Source organism: Pungitius pungitius, chromosome 15, assembly GCF_949316345.1.
Source record: "Pungitius pungitius chromosome 15, fPunPun2.1, whole genome shotgun sequence".
NCBI classification, from domain to species: Eukaryota; Metazoa; Chordata; class Actinopteri; order Perciformes; family Gasterosteidae; genus Pungitius; species Pungitius pungitius.
This window is the reverse complement of record NC_084914.1, coordinates 6,160,598-6,180,372: the sequence shown is the minus strand read 5'-3', so window position 1 is coordinate 6,180,372 and position 19,775 is coordinate 6,160,598. Positions and strand designations below refer to the sequence as shown.

Sequence of the window (19,775 nt, the reverse complement as noted above, 5' to 3'; positions counted from 1 at the left end):
CGATGCTTTGTACCCTTTCCTCTTACTCATACTCAACTTACCATTTTCTATGAAGATATTTAACCCTCTCAAAAGGACCTACCGAAATGACGGACAACCTAAATTCAAGTAATTAAAAAAACAACAACTGCTGCACAAAATTAAAAGGGCGTTTAATAGAAATAGCATTACCTAATTGCATTGTTTGGGTGGCTGAAAGTACAATTTGTCTGTATCTATCTTTATTCATACCACTGCATCACTATGATAAACAAACTGCTACTTTTAATACTTTTAATTCGTGTTGCTAAATATTGTAAGAAGAAATATTTGGAAGATCTGCAGTGTACCTTCAAAGCGAAGCTGGCTCACGTCGGCCTGAAAGGCTGCCAACAAAATTGCATCCGCAGATCTTGGTCAGAAAGGAATGGAGCTGAAATGTCTTTGATATCAGTTCTTGTCAGACGCATTTCACTTTGAGCCCTTTGATAATGTCAAATCAAAGCAAGGTCCTGACTCATAAGAAGCAACTTCTGGGGAATACCGGCAGAAGAGACTGGTTTATTTTTTGAAAGCAGAAAGTCAGACTTCCTCATCTGCCGCCCTATTTCAGCCAGGGTGATACGAGGATGAATCCTCCTTCTTACCCTAATATATATGCTGTGATTATAGCTAATGTTGGGAAATCTGTGATGAGGATGCAATGTGGTATATTCATTCCAGGAACGTGTCAGTGACTTATTGTTTACTTCAAATAGACAAATAACTGTACTGTTACTGGCTTTCTAGGCAGGGACAGTAAGTGCTGAAGATTATGAATATAATAGCCTGAAGTGGGAATTTTCTAAAGTGAAACACATTTGCCTTGATGTAAATACAAGTGAACCTGACAAAGCGGCAATGCACACGGCGTTTTGCTCTGAAGGCTTTTCCTTGTACCATGAAATTTTAAAAAGATAAACAACTGAAACATGTTGCTCTCAAAGTGATTAAGTGAGCAGTAAACCTACGGGTTTTATAGACATTGTTTTCCTGCACTCAGCCAGCACCTTTAAGTGCCTTTTCTGCCAGGCGCAGACACAACATGGGGATACACACTCTTCAATGAACAGGCTCTTGTTATGATTCCGGGGGATTTAAGCACTTAAAATGTGACGGATAGAAATGTCTCTGTGCCGGTATGAGCCAATGTGTGTGTGACATATTTCACACACCTGATGCCATGGCAGTGGGTGAGGCAACCTCTGCAGCAACCCTTGTTGCGTTGCCTTCGCTATTCAATGCTGCTCTCCTCGTGTGAGAAACAGACCCGTCAATGATTGCTAACCTGGTCAAAATACCAAGCGACCACAGAGAGATTCCACACGAAAATCAATCTTTGAGAAAGGCTGGCTTACTTCCACCTCAAGCTGGTTAAGATCAATGCGTACATGTATTGTTCTGTGTGTATGTGTGTACACAGTTTCTATTATTCAAGACTCAATGCAGCTCCTGGCCAAGGCTGACAGGGTCTGTGGAGCCTTATGTCAACATTTGCTTAGTGCCGAATCGAGGCATGTTTCAGGATTGTATTTTCTTCAGAGGTCGCCCACGTGTAGAAGGACGGAGGATGATGGCAGATTGCAGTTTGTCCTGTCAAAGTAAGACATGTAAGTGCCGCTTCATAAAAGGTGGCTGAAAAACCCTTACTGGGAAAACCATGTTTTTGGCGAAGCTAACAAATCGATTCTGGTTCAAGCAGTTCCACAAATGCTGCTGAAGTGATCAATCCGGTTAAAGCTTGGTTCAAAGAATCGAGATGACTGCAATTTAAGGACTTTGACATGCATGCCTTTGACATCACGTCCAAATTCCATACACATTAAGAAAGCATTGAAACAGGCGATTGTAGTGTAATTCATTAAAATACAGTAACTAGACATAAGGGTCTGTGAGGCTACATGGCCAAATGCTAGTCAGCATGCTAACATGCTCACAATGATTCTGCTAATGTGTTTTTTGTCCACCATCTTTTTTTAGCCGTTGCACAGGTGAGTCTGAAGGTTTTGTCATTAGTTCTTGATCAAGTACCGGTGAGCATTGACCCTATGATGGGGGCGGAGGAAAAGCACGTGGAGAACAAAGTTAATGTAACTTAGAGAGGAGAACAGCCTGATCCAAGCTGGCAGTATGTTAAGCAAAAACACTAATATTATAATACTGGCATAATGACGGATGAACTCCCATCGTGTGAATTTCTGCTTTTTGCCCCTTAATTGATTCACATGATCCAACACTCAAAGAGATAAAGACATGCACACGATCCACAAAGTCTGGTTCCTACTCTGCGGCAGGTTTGGCACCCCGGTGCAAGTGTACCTCGAACTGCGTGATGATCCCGTAGGTCTGCGCTGGCTCTCTCCACTTCAGGATGATCTTCTCCTCGTAGGCACTACCTTGCACGGACTCCAGAGGAACGGCCCCCGGCACTGTGGGAAATGATCACAGACACATGCTGGCCGGGTGGTATTTTTCCAGCTAGAAATAAGTGTATCAAAAGTGCATGGATATTTCCCCCCATCTTCTGTGCATTTAAATCACGATAATCTGTTGTCAATCGCAGTTGGGTGAATGCAGTTCGATGCGGCATCGGCTGTTTCTATGACGATTTAGCGAGCCCCCTGTCCTGATGGCCATGAAACGAAAACAGTGCACAAACGGCCGTGAGTCAAAGTCAAAACACCTTAGTGGGAATTTGTGAGATCGTCACTCACGACATGCTCCCCGACACGTCTTACAGCGAACCTGAACACTTTTCACTTAGAAAGAAATGTGCTGCAAACAAAGATGAACTAGTAGCCCCACGGGAACAGTGAGGATCTTAATCTTTGTCTCTCCGCAATGTTTACTTGTAGTCAAAAACCGCCGGTGAGATCCGCTCCTTTAGCCCCTCGTGTGAATAGCTTTAATAGTGTACGGGGAACCGAATGATGTGGAGATGTTATTTTCTTTCCCCAAGAGTTATCTACAAGAAGGCAACTACGGCTGCACCCTGTCTGTAAACTGGCTCCCATGGGAGTCCAAACACACACACACACACACACACACACACACATCCTCAGACACACAGAAGTCAGAGAGTGAGAAACTGTTGCCACTTTCAAGTTGCCAACCACGGATTTCTGAGCCAGACATGACAGGACTTTTTATTTTAGTCAGCTGAGCCCGTCTATTATCTGGCGACCGGGGTTTCTTGAGGCTTCTAGCGAGTTCCTTTCCTGTAGCCTGCTGAGGCAACACGGAAGATCTTTCATCTTTGAAGGAGGTGAAACCACCGTATGGCACCGAATGAGCTCTCCCGAAATAATAAATATATAATCCCAAAAGTGTTCCTTAATGCTAAAGTTATTTATGACCCAGAGACCTTAAAATATCACCTACCATCCTCATCAGTCTGAACCTCCAGCTCCGTGCTCTCCTTGACCCCCTCTGGGTTGCGTAGCACCAGCTTGACACTGAGGTTAGTGAAGGGCGTCAAGTTGTGGATGGTGTGCTGAGGGTCCCGGCTCTGAGTGTCGTAACACACCTCCTCGCGGGTCTCCTCCTTGCCGGCCACTCTGGACCGGTACTGGACGGTGAGGTTGTAGCTGTAGCAGCGGGTCACGTTGTAGCCCAGGGGCATCCAGCGCACCGTCACCTGCTTGGATTGGATGTCCACCACTTCGAGCCTCTGCGGGCCGTGCATCGGCTCTGTCGGGGGGGGGGGGAGGACAGAGAGCGGAGCGTGAGCGCACATCGAGACGATCAATTAGGCTTATTGAAAAGGCCGGTAAGGGCCAGATAGTTTCCAAAGGAAGTCGAGGACAGTACGGAGGTCTTTGCACAGAAAAGACGGTGTTCCCTTTAAATAATAGAAAACTCATGCACTACTACATAATTCATCACAATTAAGACCGAGGTCAATAGGCTTTTTTTCTTTCATATGTTTGGTCTACTCGGAGTTCATGTAGAGAATATTCTGAACTTCCAAAGCCACAGGCTGGTACTGAGCATTGCCACATCCCATCACCGTTGCTAACTCGGTTCTGAATGCAGCTGCACACACCAAGACACCACAGGTCTGTTGCTGAAAACCCCTCAGCAGGCGGTGTATCATCCCTTCAGAGCGCGCCGCTCCTCGCCGCCGTCTACCTTGTCCTCTGCCTTCCCTCGCTCTCTTTTCCATCTCGCCCGGTGCCGGTCGGCTATTAGCACCACACTGATACGGAGTCAGCCAGCCTGCCAATCCAGGCAGGACACAACCCCCACTAGCATCCTATCACCTATTATCACATATACGCTGCTTCTGCTCCCCTTCTCTATTCTACTTTCTCCGTTTTCTCCCCTCTTTCCTTCTCTTTCTGCCCTTCCATCTCCCCTCCTCTCCCTGCACCTCCTTTCTTTCCATTCCCTTCTCTATTTCCTCGCTTTTTCTGTGGCTACCATATTTCTACTTCTCCTCGTCTCTCCTCTCTGCTTTCCCTGTCAATTTTCCTTTCCCCTCTCTCTCGCTCTCTCTCTCTCTCTCTCTCTCTCTCTCACTCAATCTCCTACCTATGGGAGGAAAGCAGCCCAAGCACAAGGTAATGGGATCAATTTCCATTCCAGGTTAAATTCGCAGTCCATTTCTCTGGAACTTAACACTTTACCACCTATTAGGAAGAGCCAGGGCTCAATTTCCCTGTTCCCCAGGAGACGCCGTCCAGCAATTCAGAGGCTGCCACGGCAGCCATGTTTAACATTCTGGAGGTGCATGGGGGAGGGGATGGGGGGGGGGGGGGTCACTGGACTGGAAGTCCAACATGCTGTTCATTTATACAGGTTGTACGAAGGGCGTAACAAAACAATCCATACAGACAACGCGGCAGGCAACACGTGCACATAAACGTCCATAGAATAAACAATAAGAATGAGTGTTTGTGGCGGTACAGAAAATAAATTGTTTTATTCAGGAACTTAGGTCATACCGTGTGACATGAAATAAGAAGAATGTACGAGGGGGAAAGATAAATGGAGAGACAGTGAGAGAAAATGAAAGGCGTCTTTGAGATTTCACAGGGGCAAACAAACGGATGCGGTCTCTCCTCCGCATTCAGGGCGTTGATGAAACAGCATCAGAAGGTCAAGGAGGAGGTTGAGGGGAAATTGTTGAGGACAGATGGACAGCAAACAGCAAATCAGGCAGACACGAAAGGCCAAAAAAATGACAAAAGAATGTCAAGAAAACCAAAAATAAAATGTATATTTAGGAAAGTTGTCTCGCTGTTGATCTACACAGAGGGAAACAAATAGCTGAAGAAAACAAATGCATGTGTTAGAGGGGAAGAGCGCATGGTAGCTTGATTTTAATAGGTTTATATTTTATATTATTTAGGTTTCTGCAATGCTTCGGAGGACTAAACCTCCGGATATGTGTCGTCTGACTGTACTGACCTCCACATTTTGAAGACTTTTATGCAAGAAATCGACCTTCAAAGGGCACAGCAACTATTCAGCACAAGTGCTAACTGAGTGAGCTGGTAGCATAGAGCAGGAGGGGGATGCATTTAAACAATCCACAAAGAGATCTGCCATTTTAAACTAATGTGATCAAACTGACACGGCACCGGGAGGAATCGACGATCAAAAACAGGCCTCTTCGAATAGGTTGCAATGTTGGGAAAGTCATCCGAAAAATAGAAGTTTAAACCTCTTTATTTGTGGAACTATCTGTTGGCCGCAGTCAGCAGGCGACGGTTACACGAAAAAAAGCACAGAGAATCGAAGGGCGCCCAGGCACAGGAATCAAATTAATCCAGACGCTCTCAAAGTGACAAATGCACCAAAGTGTGAATCCCAAGCAGACGCGCTTCGAGCGGCCGGGTGGAAGTCTCATTTCTGAGGCGTTCATGGAGAATGTCACACTTGCATCTTTGTAGAACATCACGGATATGGATGCATTATACGGTAAATCTGGCCAATGGAGGGATGCCAACGTGAATTGGAATCCCTTGAGAAAAATACAATATTTATCAATACATACATTTAAATGTTTTTAAGCCCAAATACATACGCAGAAGATGCGTAAATAAATAATGGCCATTTAGTAATCAGCTCTCATGACTGTTCCATAGCTTTTCCCTGCAGTTCTGTTGAGAAAAGGGTAATTGTTTGTCCACACTTTTGCTCCCTGTGGAGCAAATGCCAGCTGCCCCGAGGGAGGCAGTAGAATGTGACGCCAAGTCACGACTTTTGACTCAAAATGGCATCACCGGTTTTACCAACAAGGTGCCTCATCCGTTTCAGAGCACAGGCCATTGTTTGACTTTAAGGGAAGAGGAAACAGAAAGAGAAAAACACACTTTGTTACACTCCTGCCCAATAAATACTGTAAATACTGTAGCTGAATGACAGCTGATGAGATGAGCCTATTACCCCAGAGGCTCAGCATCAGAGGCGCAAGCAGGAATCTCAACAAGGAATAACAAGGCCGTCTCTTGAAATCCATACATTTCTCTCTATTTTTTTTCTATAATCCTCACAATCATCATCACACACTGAGGGCATTATTGGGTTGAATGTATATGACTCTAATGTCCTTCGATTAGGGCATATTTTTCTAGTGTAATAGAGTTATCATTATGGCTGTGAAAGCATCCCTCGGAGCCAGAAAATGGCCGAGGTCTCTCTAGTGCCGGGGCACACAGAATGAATCCCAGTCAGAGCCAGATTGGTATTCCAAGCGGTGGACAAATTATCACCTGCCCTGCACTCGCCGATGTAATTGAATAATTTGAATTTGACATTTACATGGAACAATTAGTGATGTCATTACAGCGTGACATTTGAATAATGTTTTTAGAAATTACCGGCCCGTTATTGCCTCTTGTTACGTTAAGGGCCTGCACACACGCTACTGGAGCTCAAAGTTACAACATGATTGCCCCCCCCCCCCCCCCCCACCCAAAAAAGATGACAAATAAAGTAGCCGCATGTTGCAGCCTTCCGTCCTAAAGGGGCCCTCAAATGGTGCACTTAGCCCCTGGCTAGAGCGAGACATTAGTCCTGGATGAAAGGAAACAAATTGGGCATGTCCGGAGCACAGAAACTTTACTGTGTGTGTGTGTGTGTGTGTGTGTGTGTGTGTGAGAGGATACTTTGTGTTTCCTGCGGTTAAAGCGAGTGTCCATACGCGTGCACGGCAGCGCGGATCCGGTTCCTCAGCATCTTACCGGCCAAATGTACAGAAGAACCATTTACTTATCAGATCTTCCCCGGGCTTTGCAGCATGCGAGCCGTTCAGAAAGCCCCGATCTTTATCCCATTCGCATCGATTAAGGGCAGTAAAGCCTGGCGCTGGCAGACACTTCCGTCTCCCCGCTCAGAAAACCCAACTGTGGGATGGTGGGGGTATGGTGGGGCTATGGGGGGGGGGGGGGAGAAGGGACTACTTCTCCAATGATTAGAAACCACCGTCAAGTCAATACGGCTTCTGAGCCGCGGTGCTCATCTCATCAGGATGAAACGCCGCTCAGGTGGAGGAGGAGGGGGGGGAGGAGGGGGGATTTGCCGTTTGGAGGTGGAAGAAGAGACATGCATTGACTCTCTCGCAGGATGGCACGCAGACTGTGGGATGCCCTGTTTGCAGACGGCACCCCCCCCAAAAAAAAAAAAACCCAACAAGACGATGGCGATGATCCGATTCTCAGCGGAGGGCTGATTTCACGCGCAGCGCTCCAATTCTAGGCAGCGAAGGCCGTCACTTATCTCTCCGTTTGCTGTGTGTTACTCACCGTGTTGTGTTTGAGCTCGCGAGGGCGAGCACATTTGTTTGCCTCCTTTCTATTACGTCTCGGGGACGGCGCCGAGGCCATTGAGGTAATGACATGGGTTTTACACTTAGGAAATCATTTTCATATCCCGCAGAAGCGAGCCGTAATGATAGCTTTTGATAACCGACAATCAAAGCTCCATCACCCTGCTAGAGTGCTTCTCTGTGCAATCCTCTGGAGGAAGAGAAAGAGAGGATAGAGGGGGTTAAGAGGGAGGAATGGAGGAGGGCGGGGGGGGGGGGGGGGAATTGGAGAGAGAAAGCTGAGGCAGAGGCGAAGGGTTAAAGTGCCAAGGCTTTTTGTTTATCGAATGCTAAAAGTCAAGCCGGGCCTTGGGTCTGACGTGTGTACACACACGTGTTATAATTGATAGCACTTTAAAGACACTGTGCATGGACCTCTTGTGTTCTAATGTCACCCTCTGCAGCCATTACGAAGTCAGAGACGAATGTCCGCCTGCTCAGGACACACACACACACACACACACCGTACACCTCGGAGGCATGGATAATCACGAGGATTTATTGAATGGCGGTGGTCGCTCCTCACTCTATCAAGTCCTTCTTTATAGGCCTCGTGATAAATGGCACTGCCACGATCGGGTGAGGATGACGGGCGGCAGGGCACACGAGGTGCTGCATCGAATCGAAAACCGCGGAATGAGCCCCGGCGCTTTGCTGCCACCCCGTCTGATGGAACCCCCCCCCCCTCTCCTCTCCTGAAGCTGTGGGGGTGGAGATGAATGGGTGAACTCACCGCACTGAATAGGAAGGGAGAGATACAAAAAAAAAAACATACAAAAATGAGAGAAAGTAAGATGGAGCACAGGGGGATGATGAATGACAAGACTCAAGACTGTCAGGTGGTTCCCGTCTTTGTTCATGAACGACCTTCCTGTGGGCTGCACTAAAAGAGCCAACGAGCTCAGTGGTGTGACACCCAACAGGTCGCTTCTGCTCCACTCCCTTTCCGACCAACATTGTTTGTCCATAGTTTACATCAGCTAACGCCAGCTTCTACTTTCATATCAAAGGAAATGTTTTAATTGGATGAGTTGGAGATGAGATCTTAAAATAGGAAGTTTTTTTTTTTTTTTTTTTTGCTTGATCTCAAACCCCCAAAATCTAAATAAAACCAAACAGTGTTGTTATGGGAGAGAGCAGGCAGCTCAGATTCCAGTAGTTTATGTACAATCTATTTGTTTCTGTTATTTATTAATCCAGTAGTTACTGCCAACACTATTGCTTCCACTTGTAATCATATACTTTATACCATATGTTTAAATGGAACTAGTCATTTCATGAATGAATATTCATTCCCTTATGTTTTTGAAAAGGTGTTCTGCGTTACTTGCCATTGGTTAAAAAACTCTACAAGCAAAACAGTCACAAAAAGCTGCACTTGTCGATATCAGCTTTGACACATTTGATTAAATAGAATTATTTTAGAGGGAATATTTAACTTGTTTTAATTGTGGGAAGTCATTTCCATCACATGCCATTTAGAAGGATTAAAAGAACAGAGTCTGTCTCCGGGGGAAAAGGGTGACTCCAGCATCCGGATGGGAACAAATGGACAGCCAAGTTGATGGGAAAAGCAGAGGCAGCGAAAGGTGGAGGAACTGGTTAAATCAATCTTTCATTCCGTTTCCGCCAATATGCTGTGCGGTGATTGGGGTCAGAGTGACAGGCAGGAGTGACCCCCCCCCCCCCCCTCCTCATCCCGTCCAGCCCATCCAGCCCTGTCTAACGCCTGTGGTTAGAGCTTGCACACAGTAAGCACATGAGCCCTCACTTACCAACGGTGGGATGCTACCAAGGTGATTCAACGCGCCCCAAGATGGCCCCCCCCCACCCCCGTGTGGCGTTGTCATTTGTCGCCAAGAAAACCCTGCACTCGGGGAGTGTTACCCCCGGGGGCGTAAATCAAAAGCCGCCGCGCTTGACTTTGTGAGACGCTCGCCGCGGTTTGTGGGAGCCACGCGCTGGCGAGATATATGGGAGCCCGGACGCGGCTATCCGGGTGAGGGAAGGCGGGGATATAAATCGCGGCCTCGCTGACATTCCCGTCCTTTGGGTTGAGGGGGGGGGGGGGGGGGGGGGACGCATTAAATGTTCTTGAGTTGGGAGTTATACAACCAGACTGAATGAGCAGCGCCTCCTGGACGCCCCGGAGAGGGGAATGGGACATCTATAATTCAGCAAAAGGGATGGAGGAAATCTGTGACAAAAATTACAGCGGATAGACCATGAATAATTAAACACGAGGAATAGAAACATTTAAAGACCTTGAGAGGCGTTTCAGCTCAGATAGAAAGAAAAAAAATTTAAAAAAGGATCTCGCCAAGCCGGACTAAACTACAGCTCCTCATCGTTCTCGTGAGGCTTAAAGAGCTGAGCTTACAAACAAGCTCAATGATAATTGTTTGTGAGTAGCTGAAGAGGCAGCTCTGGAGTAAGAGGAGACTATGTTTACGCGGATGTCACCGGGAGAATTGTTTGTGCGCGTCTGTTATCGGGGTCTGAATTATTTTGTGTTTGGGAAATAGATAAGATGGAGATGAGGGAAATAATAATAATAATAATGAAACCGCAATAACCTGAATTCTCTGGCTGTCTGTGTCTCTCCTTTACAGCCGCAGTTGTTTGAAGACTTGCCCTTGAGAAGAATACAATTTGCCTTCAGCTCAGCCAATATCATAGAACACAATTCTTCATTCTACCTCCGACTGCCTGTGATAGAAAAAAAAGAGGAAAAATCCCTCCCAGGCCCTCAAACAGCCTTCCTGCACATCAAAAACTCAATCTACCCCTGCTTTTTTTCCCTCTGTGACTGACAAAAGAACACAAATTCAATGGGCTTCAAACCAAGGCTTTTCCTTCGCCTTGCGACAATATATAAACCCTATAGGTCACATGACAGCCTGCTATTGTGGGGGACAAACCCGGACCAATGTTATCTGAGATGGCCTTCTATTCATGCCTTAAGGCAACAATGGTGTTAATTAGACTCATCGAACCTTGCAAACATTTTCCTTTAACAGCCGCAAAGACAGATCTGCTCATCTGAGGCATAAAAAAAAGAAACCCGTCATAAAGGGTTGGACCTCACCGAGTCCTATTGTTCTTTAGAAATGCACAAAGCTGTTGAGAGGGGAAAATAGCCGATTTATCGGGCAGATAATTCTGTCTTTTTATGATAAGATGTTAGGCCTTGGTTAGACAAGGCCACATAAACTGAAATTGGAAATAATGTAAGCTGATGGAACCAACCTGGTTAACAGGTTAACAATAGAGTCGCACTGCTTCAAAACCGCACAGCTTCCTCACAAACGGAAACATATTGTCAACTCACATATTTGTCCTGAACGTAGAATGGCAGCTGTGCATCCTTCCTCTGCCCTTTTGTTGTTATAAATGTGGGATATATACAAGCAAGGATACAAACAATCGATTGATTCTGAAGGAAAGGACCTTAACGGCCTTGGTTTTAAATAGTGCCTTGCAAAAACAGGTGAAATATGACCAGTGAAAGCTTGGTTACTGGACACCTTGAGAAACTTAAGGCTTTTCTACAGTCAATTGAAAAGCCTTTAAAGAACCTTTTTGACAAACAATGCTTGAAAACATGAATGACTATAATTAGTCATTTGTGAGGTTAAGAAAAGAAAAAAAACGGTACATTTTTCAGCAAGAGTGTTAATTGTACAGCTTTTATGATTCTATTGTGTCCTTTATTGTATTACAGGCTGTAATTCAGAAACCTCTATACTAATGGTAATATTTAGACGGGATTTCAATGGATAATTCCACTTGGTCAGCACAGGGCCGCTTTCATAATTTGTATTTTATTCTATGTGGAATAACTTCCTTACGGTACGCTGCACCAATATTGTACTGCTCACAACCCATAAGAATGCACCATAACATTAAACCCAATGTTCAATGTTCGGTTTAAAAGGATCATTCTAGCCGTGGTGAATATTACACTTTTGATTTCGAACATTTGGATGAATCTATCTGGTTTGCATGTCTACACGAAAAGAAAAAAAAACATTTCCTTCTCCGGCCCTTTACCTTACAGCTGCTGAATTCTGAATGCAGAGCATATGCCTCCCTGTGGCTTTTTGCATATGCAACCAGAGCTTTTTTTAGAACGCAAAGGTGTATTTATTCAAGATATACCTGACTGAAAACGCTTTCATTGGTCAGGCTTAACCCAACTTCAGACACACATACTAGTGGAAAACATTTTAGAAAACATGAGTTGTTGAAATGGACATGATTTACTGAATATGTAAAAGGTTTGTCCTGGCTCCTGCTCTGCCCGTTGTTCATGTGACTCTGGCGTCATTCTCGTTTGCTACACAGCAGACCCCCGGGTCCTTCACACGTTTACCCAGAGGCTAAATGCAAATAACCAACCTTCACGTGGGATGAAGGCAATTGTGGCGCTCCTCCCCACCATCCACTGTTGCAAACGAGTGTTTAAAGCGAGAGCTGATCCCCGATTAACGCTCATCCCCCGGTGTTTAATAGCCCATCGGTGCAACAGAACGGCAAAGTGAAAACAAACAGATGAGACTACTCCCACGTGGTGCCGGAGCGCAGATGGAGAGAACGTATAGACGGAGATGTGGACTTGGCAGAGGCTGGAGTCTGAGCAGGTGTTTGGATCCGGCATGGACCTCGTGTACTGCCATTTTTTGAAAAGCGCCAGAGCCAGCGAGACAGCCAAAGGCCAAAAAGGTGGAGATGAGGCAAATAGGACAAAAAGGTTTCCGTGGAGAAATGTTACGAAATGATCTTTGCCGCATTGTGAAGAACCTCAAGCTTAATAAGCTTCAAATGGCTTTGAATAATTAAGTGGATTTGGAACCCGTCAGGTTGAACACACAAATCTGGAGAAAGAAATTGCCCCAAATATTAGCTTCTGTACCCACCGATGCAAAACTTCTCCACACAGATCCAGAAGGACAACTCAGAGCATCCTTTTTTTTTTTTTTTTTAAGGCTTGCTCAAATGCCTCCCCAATGAGGCCTTGAAATGGTCCCTCAGTGGTTTCAGATGGCCTCTGAATAGTGTTTCCGAGATGCACGGCCCCCTGCTGTGATCCGAGGGCACCACCTGATAAAACAGTGCCTCCCTTCGAGCAGCACTTACCAAGCAGAGAGATATCTCCGGTGGTAAACAACTTCACACATGTACAGGTTTCCTGCGGAGGAGCGCAGCTTCCAAAATGCTTTTCTCTTTCAGCCCGACCACGTTTGCCAAGTCATTTTGAGGCAGAGCGAAGCACATGGGTGTTGACAAGCAGGGACATTCGGCGTCAACGGACAGGAGGCACACCCTGCAAAAACCGCAAATAACCCCGTCGAGCAATCACACCTCCTTGGAAAGGACATTCTTTTCATGTTCACTGGGAGAGCAATGGAAGTGCTTTCAAAGCGTCCCCTTTCTTTTCCTCCTGCTCCTCAATCGAAACGCCGGCGACGCCGTGCGTCAGACGTTCCCTGTCGTACGGCAGATTGAATCAAAACACCCTTCGCCATCAGGAAGGTCGCTCGGGTTCGGCGGAGTGGCCACGGCGAGGCGGTGAATGATTACGCCAAGGGAGCGCGCTCTGTTAAGTGTTTGCGGATTTTCGTCAGCGCCTCCAGGGAGCAGGCAGCAGGCAGCAGGCATCAGGCAGAGGGTAGCGAGTCCCCGGGCCCCGCCTGGGCCCGCGGCGACGTATCACACGACCCCCGCGAGTCTCCAACCATTCAATTAGGAGGCTCCGCTGAAGCTCGGCCTGTCGGTGGGAAAGACCAGCAGAGTGCCTGGACAAGATCAAGAGCCGCTTCCTCAAACGCACTTCAGGCACCAAGGCCATCCATCTCCCCCCCCCCGACTGTGACCGGCGGGGTGGCCGCCGAGGAGGGGAGGGCCTCGGCCCGGGCTCGGCCCCTATCAGCCTGAAGAAAGATGAATAAGTTTGTGACCTTCACAGTGGGGGGGGGGGGGTTACACCCTGGCCGGGCGGGGGAGAAAAATCCCATTTTCATCAGCATTTCTCTGGACACCAAACAGCATTAGCCTGAGAAAATGCTGAGTTGGCATCCTGGTAGAGCATGGGAATTTAGCCGGTTAATGTTGTGAGAAGGGCAATTTGCAGTTCTCCCCAGCCTTCATGTGCAGCCTTTGAGTTGGAAGGCCCACAGTGTGACAGCAACGCGATGGTGCACGTTGAAGGTGCCGCGCGACGCGTGACATCCATCTGTGTTGCTGATGCATTAAGAGGCGTGCGACGGAGTTGAGAATGAGAATAAACACTGAATAAACAAGCAGTTATGAAGTTAACCATGTGGCAGGGCAGCCTTCAGCTCTATGTCTGGAGCCAGCCATAAATCATGTCATCTATGGTCACACACAGCTGTTCACAATAGCAAGGGAAGTTACAATAGTCTATCGGAACTTGTTATTATTTACTGGTTCGTTGGCGTTATCAGTTTTTCCGTAATGCTTAAAAATTGTACACGTCTCGAATGGTTTCAGGAGCTCAGGCGGACCACATTACTTAGAAAAGAGCCAATTTATGTCCATATGCTAAAAACTTTAATGAAGATCTATATGTAGAAACGGAAAAAAACACAGAGGGCTTTGCCTATGATTGAAAATAATTACCAAAGTAATTATTGTGATATGCAGTTATTTGCTTCAGAGGAAACACCAACAACAGAGCCGTGATGATTATTCAATGGAAGCTGGAGGTGATTTGTAACAACAGGAACCTTTTTTTTTAATGTTTGTTGTATTAAAGTGGGGAAAGTTTTAGATGTCATATCAGAAGCCGCAAAAACTGCTCTTCCTCGGGCATTTCATGTGACGTGTAATGTTCAAGCTAATGAGCTAATGAGAGACGGCTACGACACCCGTTCTGCTACAGGAGTAATCTGACTGGATCGTCTAGAATGACACGTCAGAGAAACCATAGGTTTAAATGCACTGCCCATTTCGTCTAGTAATACAAAACAGCTCCTAGTTTGGTCGCGAGAGACAGTTCCTGCTGATAAATTGTGAATTGGCAGTGGTACTACATTTGTTAACATCCAGCTTAGACTGTAGGATGTCAATGGAAACATTTGCAACACTATTACTCTGAATATATGTGACACGGTTGAGAATTTGATGAAGTTCATGAAAGCAGCGAGATTCGCAATTGTCTTTTTTAAGAGTTTGCCAAACTGGGGCAGGTTGAGATGCCAGAAAGAAAAATCTCACATCTCTTTTCGGAAGAAAAAAGGAATGCACTTATTGAACATTTGGATTCCTACAGGTTTTTGCTCATGTTTGGAACATTAATCATCTAAAAGGAAATTGTATAAAATGGATTTCCATTAGTAATTTTAACTGCTTAGTATTACATGCATGCCATGGCGCTGTTGACATAGCAACCTTAGCCACATGGATTCATATCTTTCAATTGTTGAGATGTCCTTCTTTATTTCTTTTATTTTTTCCCTAATAAAACCTTGCTCTATCCTTGCATGTACCCTACATTGAAAAAGAAGAGGCGGACAAAACCTTGGGACATCAGATAACAACGCTTTGACCCCTTTGAGAATTAAAGGTTAAACTTAAAAAAGAAACGAATGCCCTTTGCAGCATACTTCCTATTAAAAAAAGAAATGAATGAATTACAGTTGATTTAAGGAAAGGCATCTGTGTGTTTGATACAGAAACTGTTGTGAATTTATGTTACACAACATACACATCTCCAACATCATGTGTGAACTGACCCCTTGCTTCTCCGCACCGCCCTGCTACTCCGTCAAGCTGTCACAGCCACCGTTATGTTGGCAGAGACGTGTCAACACCGGATAATGATGTAATGAACGTATTTCCACAGTTTATTTTTAGGGAGAAACAAGTATTTTTCCCTGAAATGCTCAAACCCAACATTTAAAATAACAACAACGAAGCAGCTGGGTTCGTGTGGTCGAAAACGCTGTTTTGCGCCTTTTTTATGTGACCCAAATCTGATGCATAATTTCATTTAAAAAACAGAAATGAGAATGTTTGGCCTCACCGGCACATCTGGTCCTGGCCCTCAGTGGAGGTCCGGGGGCTCCGGTGCCTCCCTCAAGAGGCCTGGTCAGCAGAACACTGATCTCGTACTCGGTGTCCGGATCCAGGTGGCCGATCTTGTGCGTGGTCTTGTCCACGGGCTGCAGGTCGTACATGGTGCCGGACACCGTGCGGTACTCCACCTCCCTGTCGACGATCGGCCCGTCTCCGTTGATGGAGTTGGCGTTGAGCTGAATCCAGAGGTAAGTGGCGCCAACGGCAGTCAGCTGGGGGGGAGCGATGGGCACCGGGGGCTCTGTGGAAACAAACAAAGATAAAGAGGGTGGGTGCTGGAAAGCCGCGAAAATACCAAAATTAATTGTGTTTTTAAATTGGATAAAAAGCACGGAAGAAATTTCTTAAAGCAAGAGAACAAGGCGCTCAAAATCAATTCATTCTTCTCAACAATGAACCTCATCAAAGTCCTTGTGAAGCACAAGAACTTTGTGATGTTTCCCAATTATCAAGGTAGTCAACAGGAGACACAACAATCAATAGTTCCAGCTTGGTGGAGAATCTTGTCATCAGTAGAATATTGACTAAGGCAACCAAACCGTAGAAAATGTTCTTTATTGAACACTGTATTGATTTAAATCAGAGCACTCATATAGAAAACTGTAGTTTTCCTTCCTCTTGTCTGATTAAGAAATACTCAATACTTAATCTCTTAAGTGATAAAAATCCTTGGTGAAAAAGCCTTAATGACACCTTGGGGTGTGTCAACTCCGTTTTCTTACATTGAGTTTACAGTTTACCCCCCTACAAATGACTTTATTTTTTTTATTATCCTGTGCAGATATTGTAACAGCCATCTTAATATGTTTGGCAGTGAATGTCCTTCAAAAATGCATTAACAGGAAGCCATTCTGTGCATAAAACTAATCTAACTGATCTCAAGTGGAGTTAAAGGTTGCTTCAAGATTGAAACCTCGATCGCTTCTTTGAACAGCCTCCTGTTCTGTTGATCTTGTGCACGAGGACTCGCATGCGAGGGATGGGTTGAAGATTCCTGACGCAGTCCCACTGAAAGGTTGGCTCCTAAAATATGCTGCAATGCACCAGCAAGACAGGGAAGAAGGGGTCTGCTTGCTGGTTAATGTAAAATACGCTGGATAAAAGATTGTGTTTGCAAAATGATTTTTTTTTTACTGTAACTCTGCTTGTAATCGTTTGCTAACGTTAATCAAGTTTATCATCGACTCCTGCACTTGAATGGCCCTTATTTAAGTCATTAGGTCCTAAAGGTTTTGAAATAGACCAACAGCTAAATCCAGAGCTGTTGTTGCTCCGTTTATTCACATGGACCCGAGAAGGGATTGAGGTCCGATAAAAGCCTCTGAAGCCCAGAGATGGAATGGAAAAGCATGTTTTCTTTAGATTATTGCCCAAGTGACACTGTTTATTTCTAGTCAAAAGCTATAAACACGTCCTAATTGTCGGGTGTTCCTCTTTCCAGCAGCGCTTCAAGTCTCCTTTAACACTCCTCGTAACAAACGTCTCCCACAGAAGAAAAAAAAAACCTGGTTAAGCTTAAAATCGTTATCTTTTATTAACATTTTATTTTACAAGTCTTATTTAAAATCTGGTGCCGTTTGAGGTAACCAGATCCTATAAAAAGGAATTAAATTCTGTGCTCCTTCGTGGAACTGGGAAGATTAGATTAGCGACTCAGTCAGACCAACAGTCACATGACCACAAGTCCGTGGAACTCAGCGCATTTATATTTAAGGCACAGGGAAACATCTATTTGGTAAGGCTTGATGGACAGTTACTCAAAATGTTGATGTTATCATTTCTGATTTATGGCTTTGTAACCGTATTAGTGGACAAAATAGATTTTAAAGTTCTCTCTACTTGTAGCTATGGTTCGGCTTGGAGATTTAGGCATTGTTGCCCCAAAGCGATTTATAATTGCACTACATTTCAAGTTGTTATTTGTCTGTTGCTGCTTTTGTGTCCACTTATTGTACAAATCTCCTTTTGAAGATAGAGACCTTCACAAAACTATTAAAGTTGCACAATTACTTATAATCTTTGATATATTCAAAAAGAGAAACAAGCCCCCCAGACTCTAAAGTACAGTTATTTCATAAAAACGTTTTCACAAGAATACATATTTGGAAATGGACTTGTTTCTGGTCCATTTGGACCTTCAATGAATAAGAAATTAAATAGAAACTTCTTCAATATGAGTTTGCTGCTGTGTGACAAAATCACTATCTGAGATTACCTTTTCTCTGTTCCGTCACCAACAATTGTCTAATCCTGCTAAACCTTGTGCCATTTTCTTTTTATAATGAGACTTTTTGGAAATGTCATGCAAGGTTTTTCTATTTTTCCAAATGTGGGATGTTTGCAGGAAAATGGCGTTACAACAGAGTAGAGGTGTCATTCAAAATGTTCTACCTCTAAGTTTTCTACCTTCAGATTCACTTTTTAAAGGCCCATGTCACAAAATGCTTGTTCCATGTTGCATTTCAAAAAGGGGACACCTTCACCCACGATGCCTCCTGGTGCGACCCGAAAACCAGCCGGCCGACAAAGAGCTGTGACTCACAGCCGGGCGTCGCTTTGGAATCTACCCTCGTCAACTACTAGAGTAACGACTTGTCCCAGAGGCCACGGTGAGTAGCTCTAATGAGCACACACACACACACACACACACACATGCACAAGAACAGCGCCATTCGTTGTCTGGCGGCATCTCGTGGAGTCGTCATGGGGGAGGTACACGTCTCCAGGCACACCAGAGCCGAGGTGTCCTTCCGCGGAAATCGGAGGCGGTCCCTCGGCAGATGGTTACCCTACGGTGACCCGGCCCGCAGCTCCCTAAACTCCCACTAATCCAAGCTCGGGAGCAATGCCGCTGTCAAACATCACCTAAAGCGAACCGGCTTATCCGGCAGGTCTTCTCGTGGACTTAGGCGCGCGGCGCCGCTCTGTTTGCTGGTGCCAGACAAACACAATGAAGTGATCCAAAATCTGGCCTCAGCCATTGGCTTGTTTTGATGGTCCTTTATGGTCTGCTGTGTCTTAAAAGGGGTTTAACTTTGTTAAGTGGCAATGTGCTCGGATTAATTTAAACAACAGAAAACAGGCTCAGTGAGTCCTTCAGTCTCTTGAAGTACAATGGCATAGTGAAACAATAGTGATGTTGTAACGTTGGGAAATTGTCATAGACCTCAGGATTTCATGTAGAAGGAATAAGACCAGATGGAAATTATTCTCAATCATCATCGTTAGAAAACCAACTCAAGAGTAAGACCTTTTAGAGAAATCATTCTCTTTTTTAGGAAAAAACATGAATACATCAAAAAAGGCAAGTGCCACAAAGGTTGCTTCCAGATATTATGGACACATTTGCCAACACACCCATTTTTACGTGACACGTTTTGGGCTTGGTGACTCATGGCATCACTGGTTCCCGGTCCACCGACGTCGTTTTACTGCATCTTCTGATTCTACGGTTCTATCTGTATTGTCTTTTAGGAGAACCTGTGACTAGTGAGATCAAAATGGGAACATGCCTTTCATGCACAGCAATGCAGAGATGCCACCGCGTGCTGCTGGCTGCTGCTTTGCTTCACTTTTCTATGGTCAATAGCACTTAGCATCATGACGTATCAGAGCAACGCACATTCGATTCAACTTTGGAAAGCTACCGCTTCACAAAAATAACAGCAGATTACGCTGATGAAATACTTTTGGTAGTTGCAGTAATCCTCCTGTTCAACAGCCATCGGAGACGCGTTCCAAATACACTCAAGGGCCGAAACACTTTGTGGTATTAACGACTCAATGCCCACCGCTTAAGCCTCTGGAGGCGGCCTCGCGGCAGGGTTTCCGAACCGAGCCGCGT

The 19,775-nt window shown here is 45.3% G+C and overlaps 1 protein-coding gene across 6 annotated transcripts in view; it reads right to left on the bottom strand.

The window, feature by feature from the left end:
- LOC119208995 (receptor-type tyrosine-protein phosphatase mu-like) overlaps positions 1-19,775 on the bottom strand; it is a 126,470-nt gene that overhangs the window by 58,023 nt on the left and 48,672 nt on the right. For all 6 annotated transcript variants that reach the window (XM_062557570.1, XM_037457871.2, XM_062557571.1 and 3 more), the window contains exons 7-9: positions 15,879-16,172; positions 3,400-3,708; positions 2,338-2,447 (exon numbers count right to left, since the gene is read on the bottom strand). In XM_062557570.1, coding sequence (XP_062413554.1) covers positions 2,338-2,447; positions 3,400-3,708; positions 15,879-16,172 — 713 coding nt within the window. The remainder of the gene's footprint in view (positions 1-2,337; positions 2,448-3,399; positions 3,709-15,878; positions 16,173-19,775) is intronic.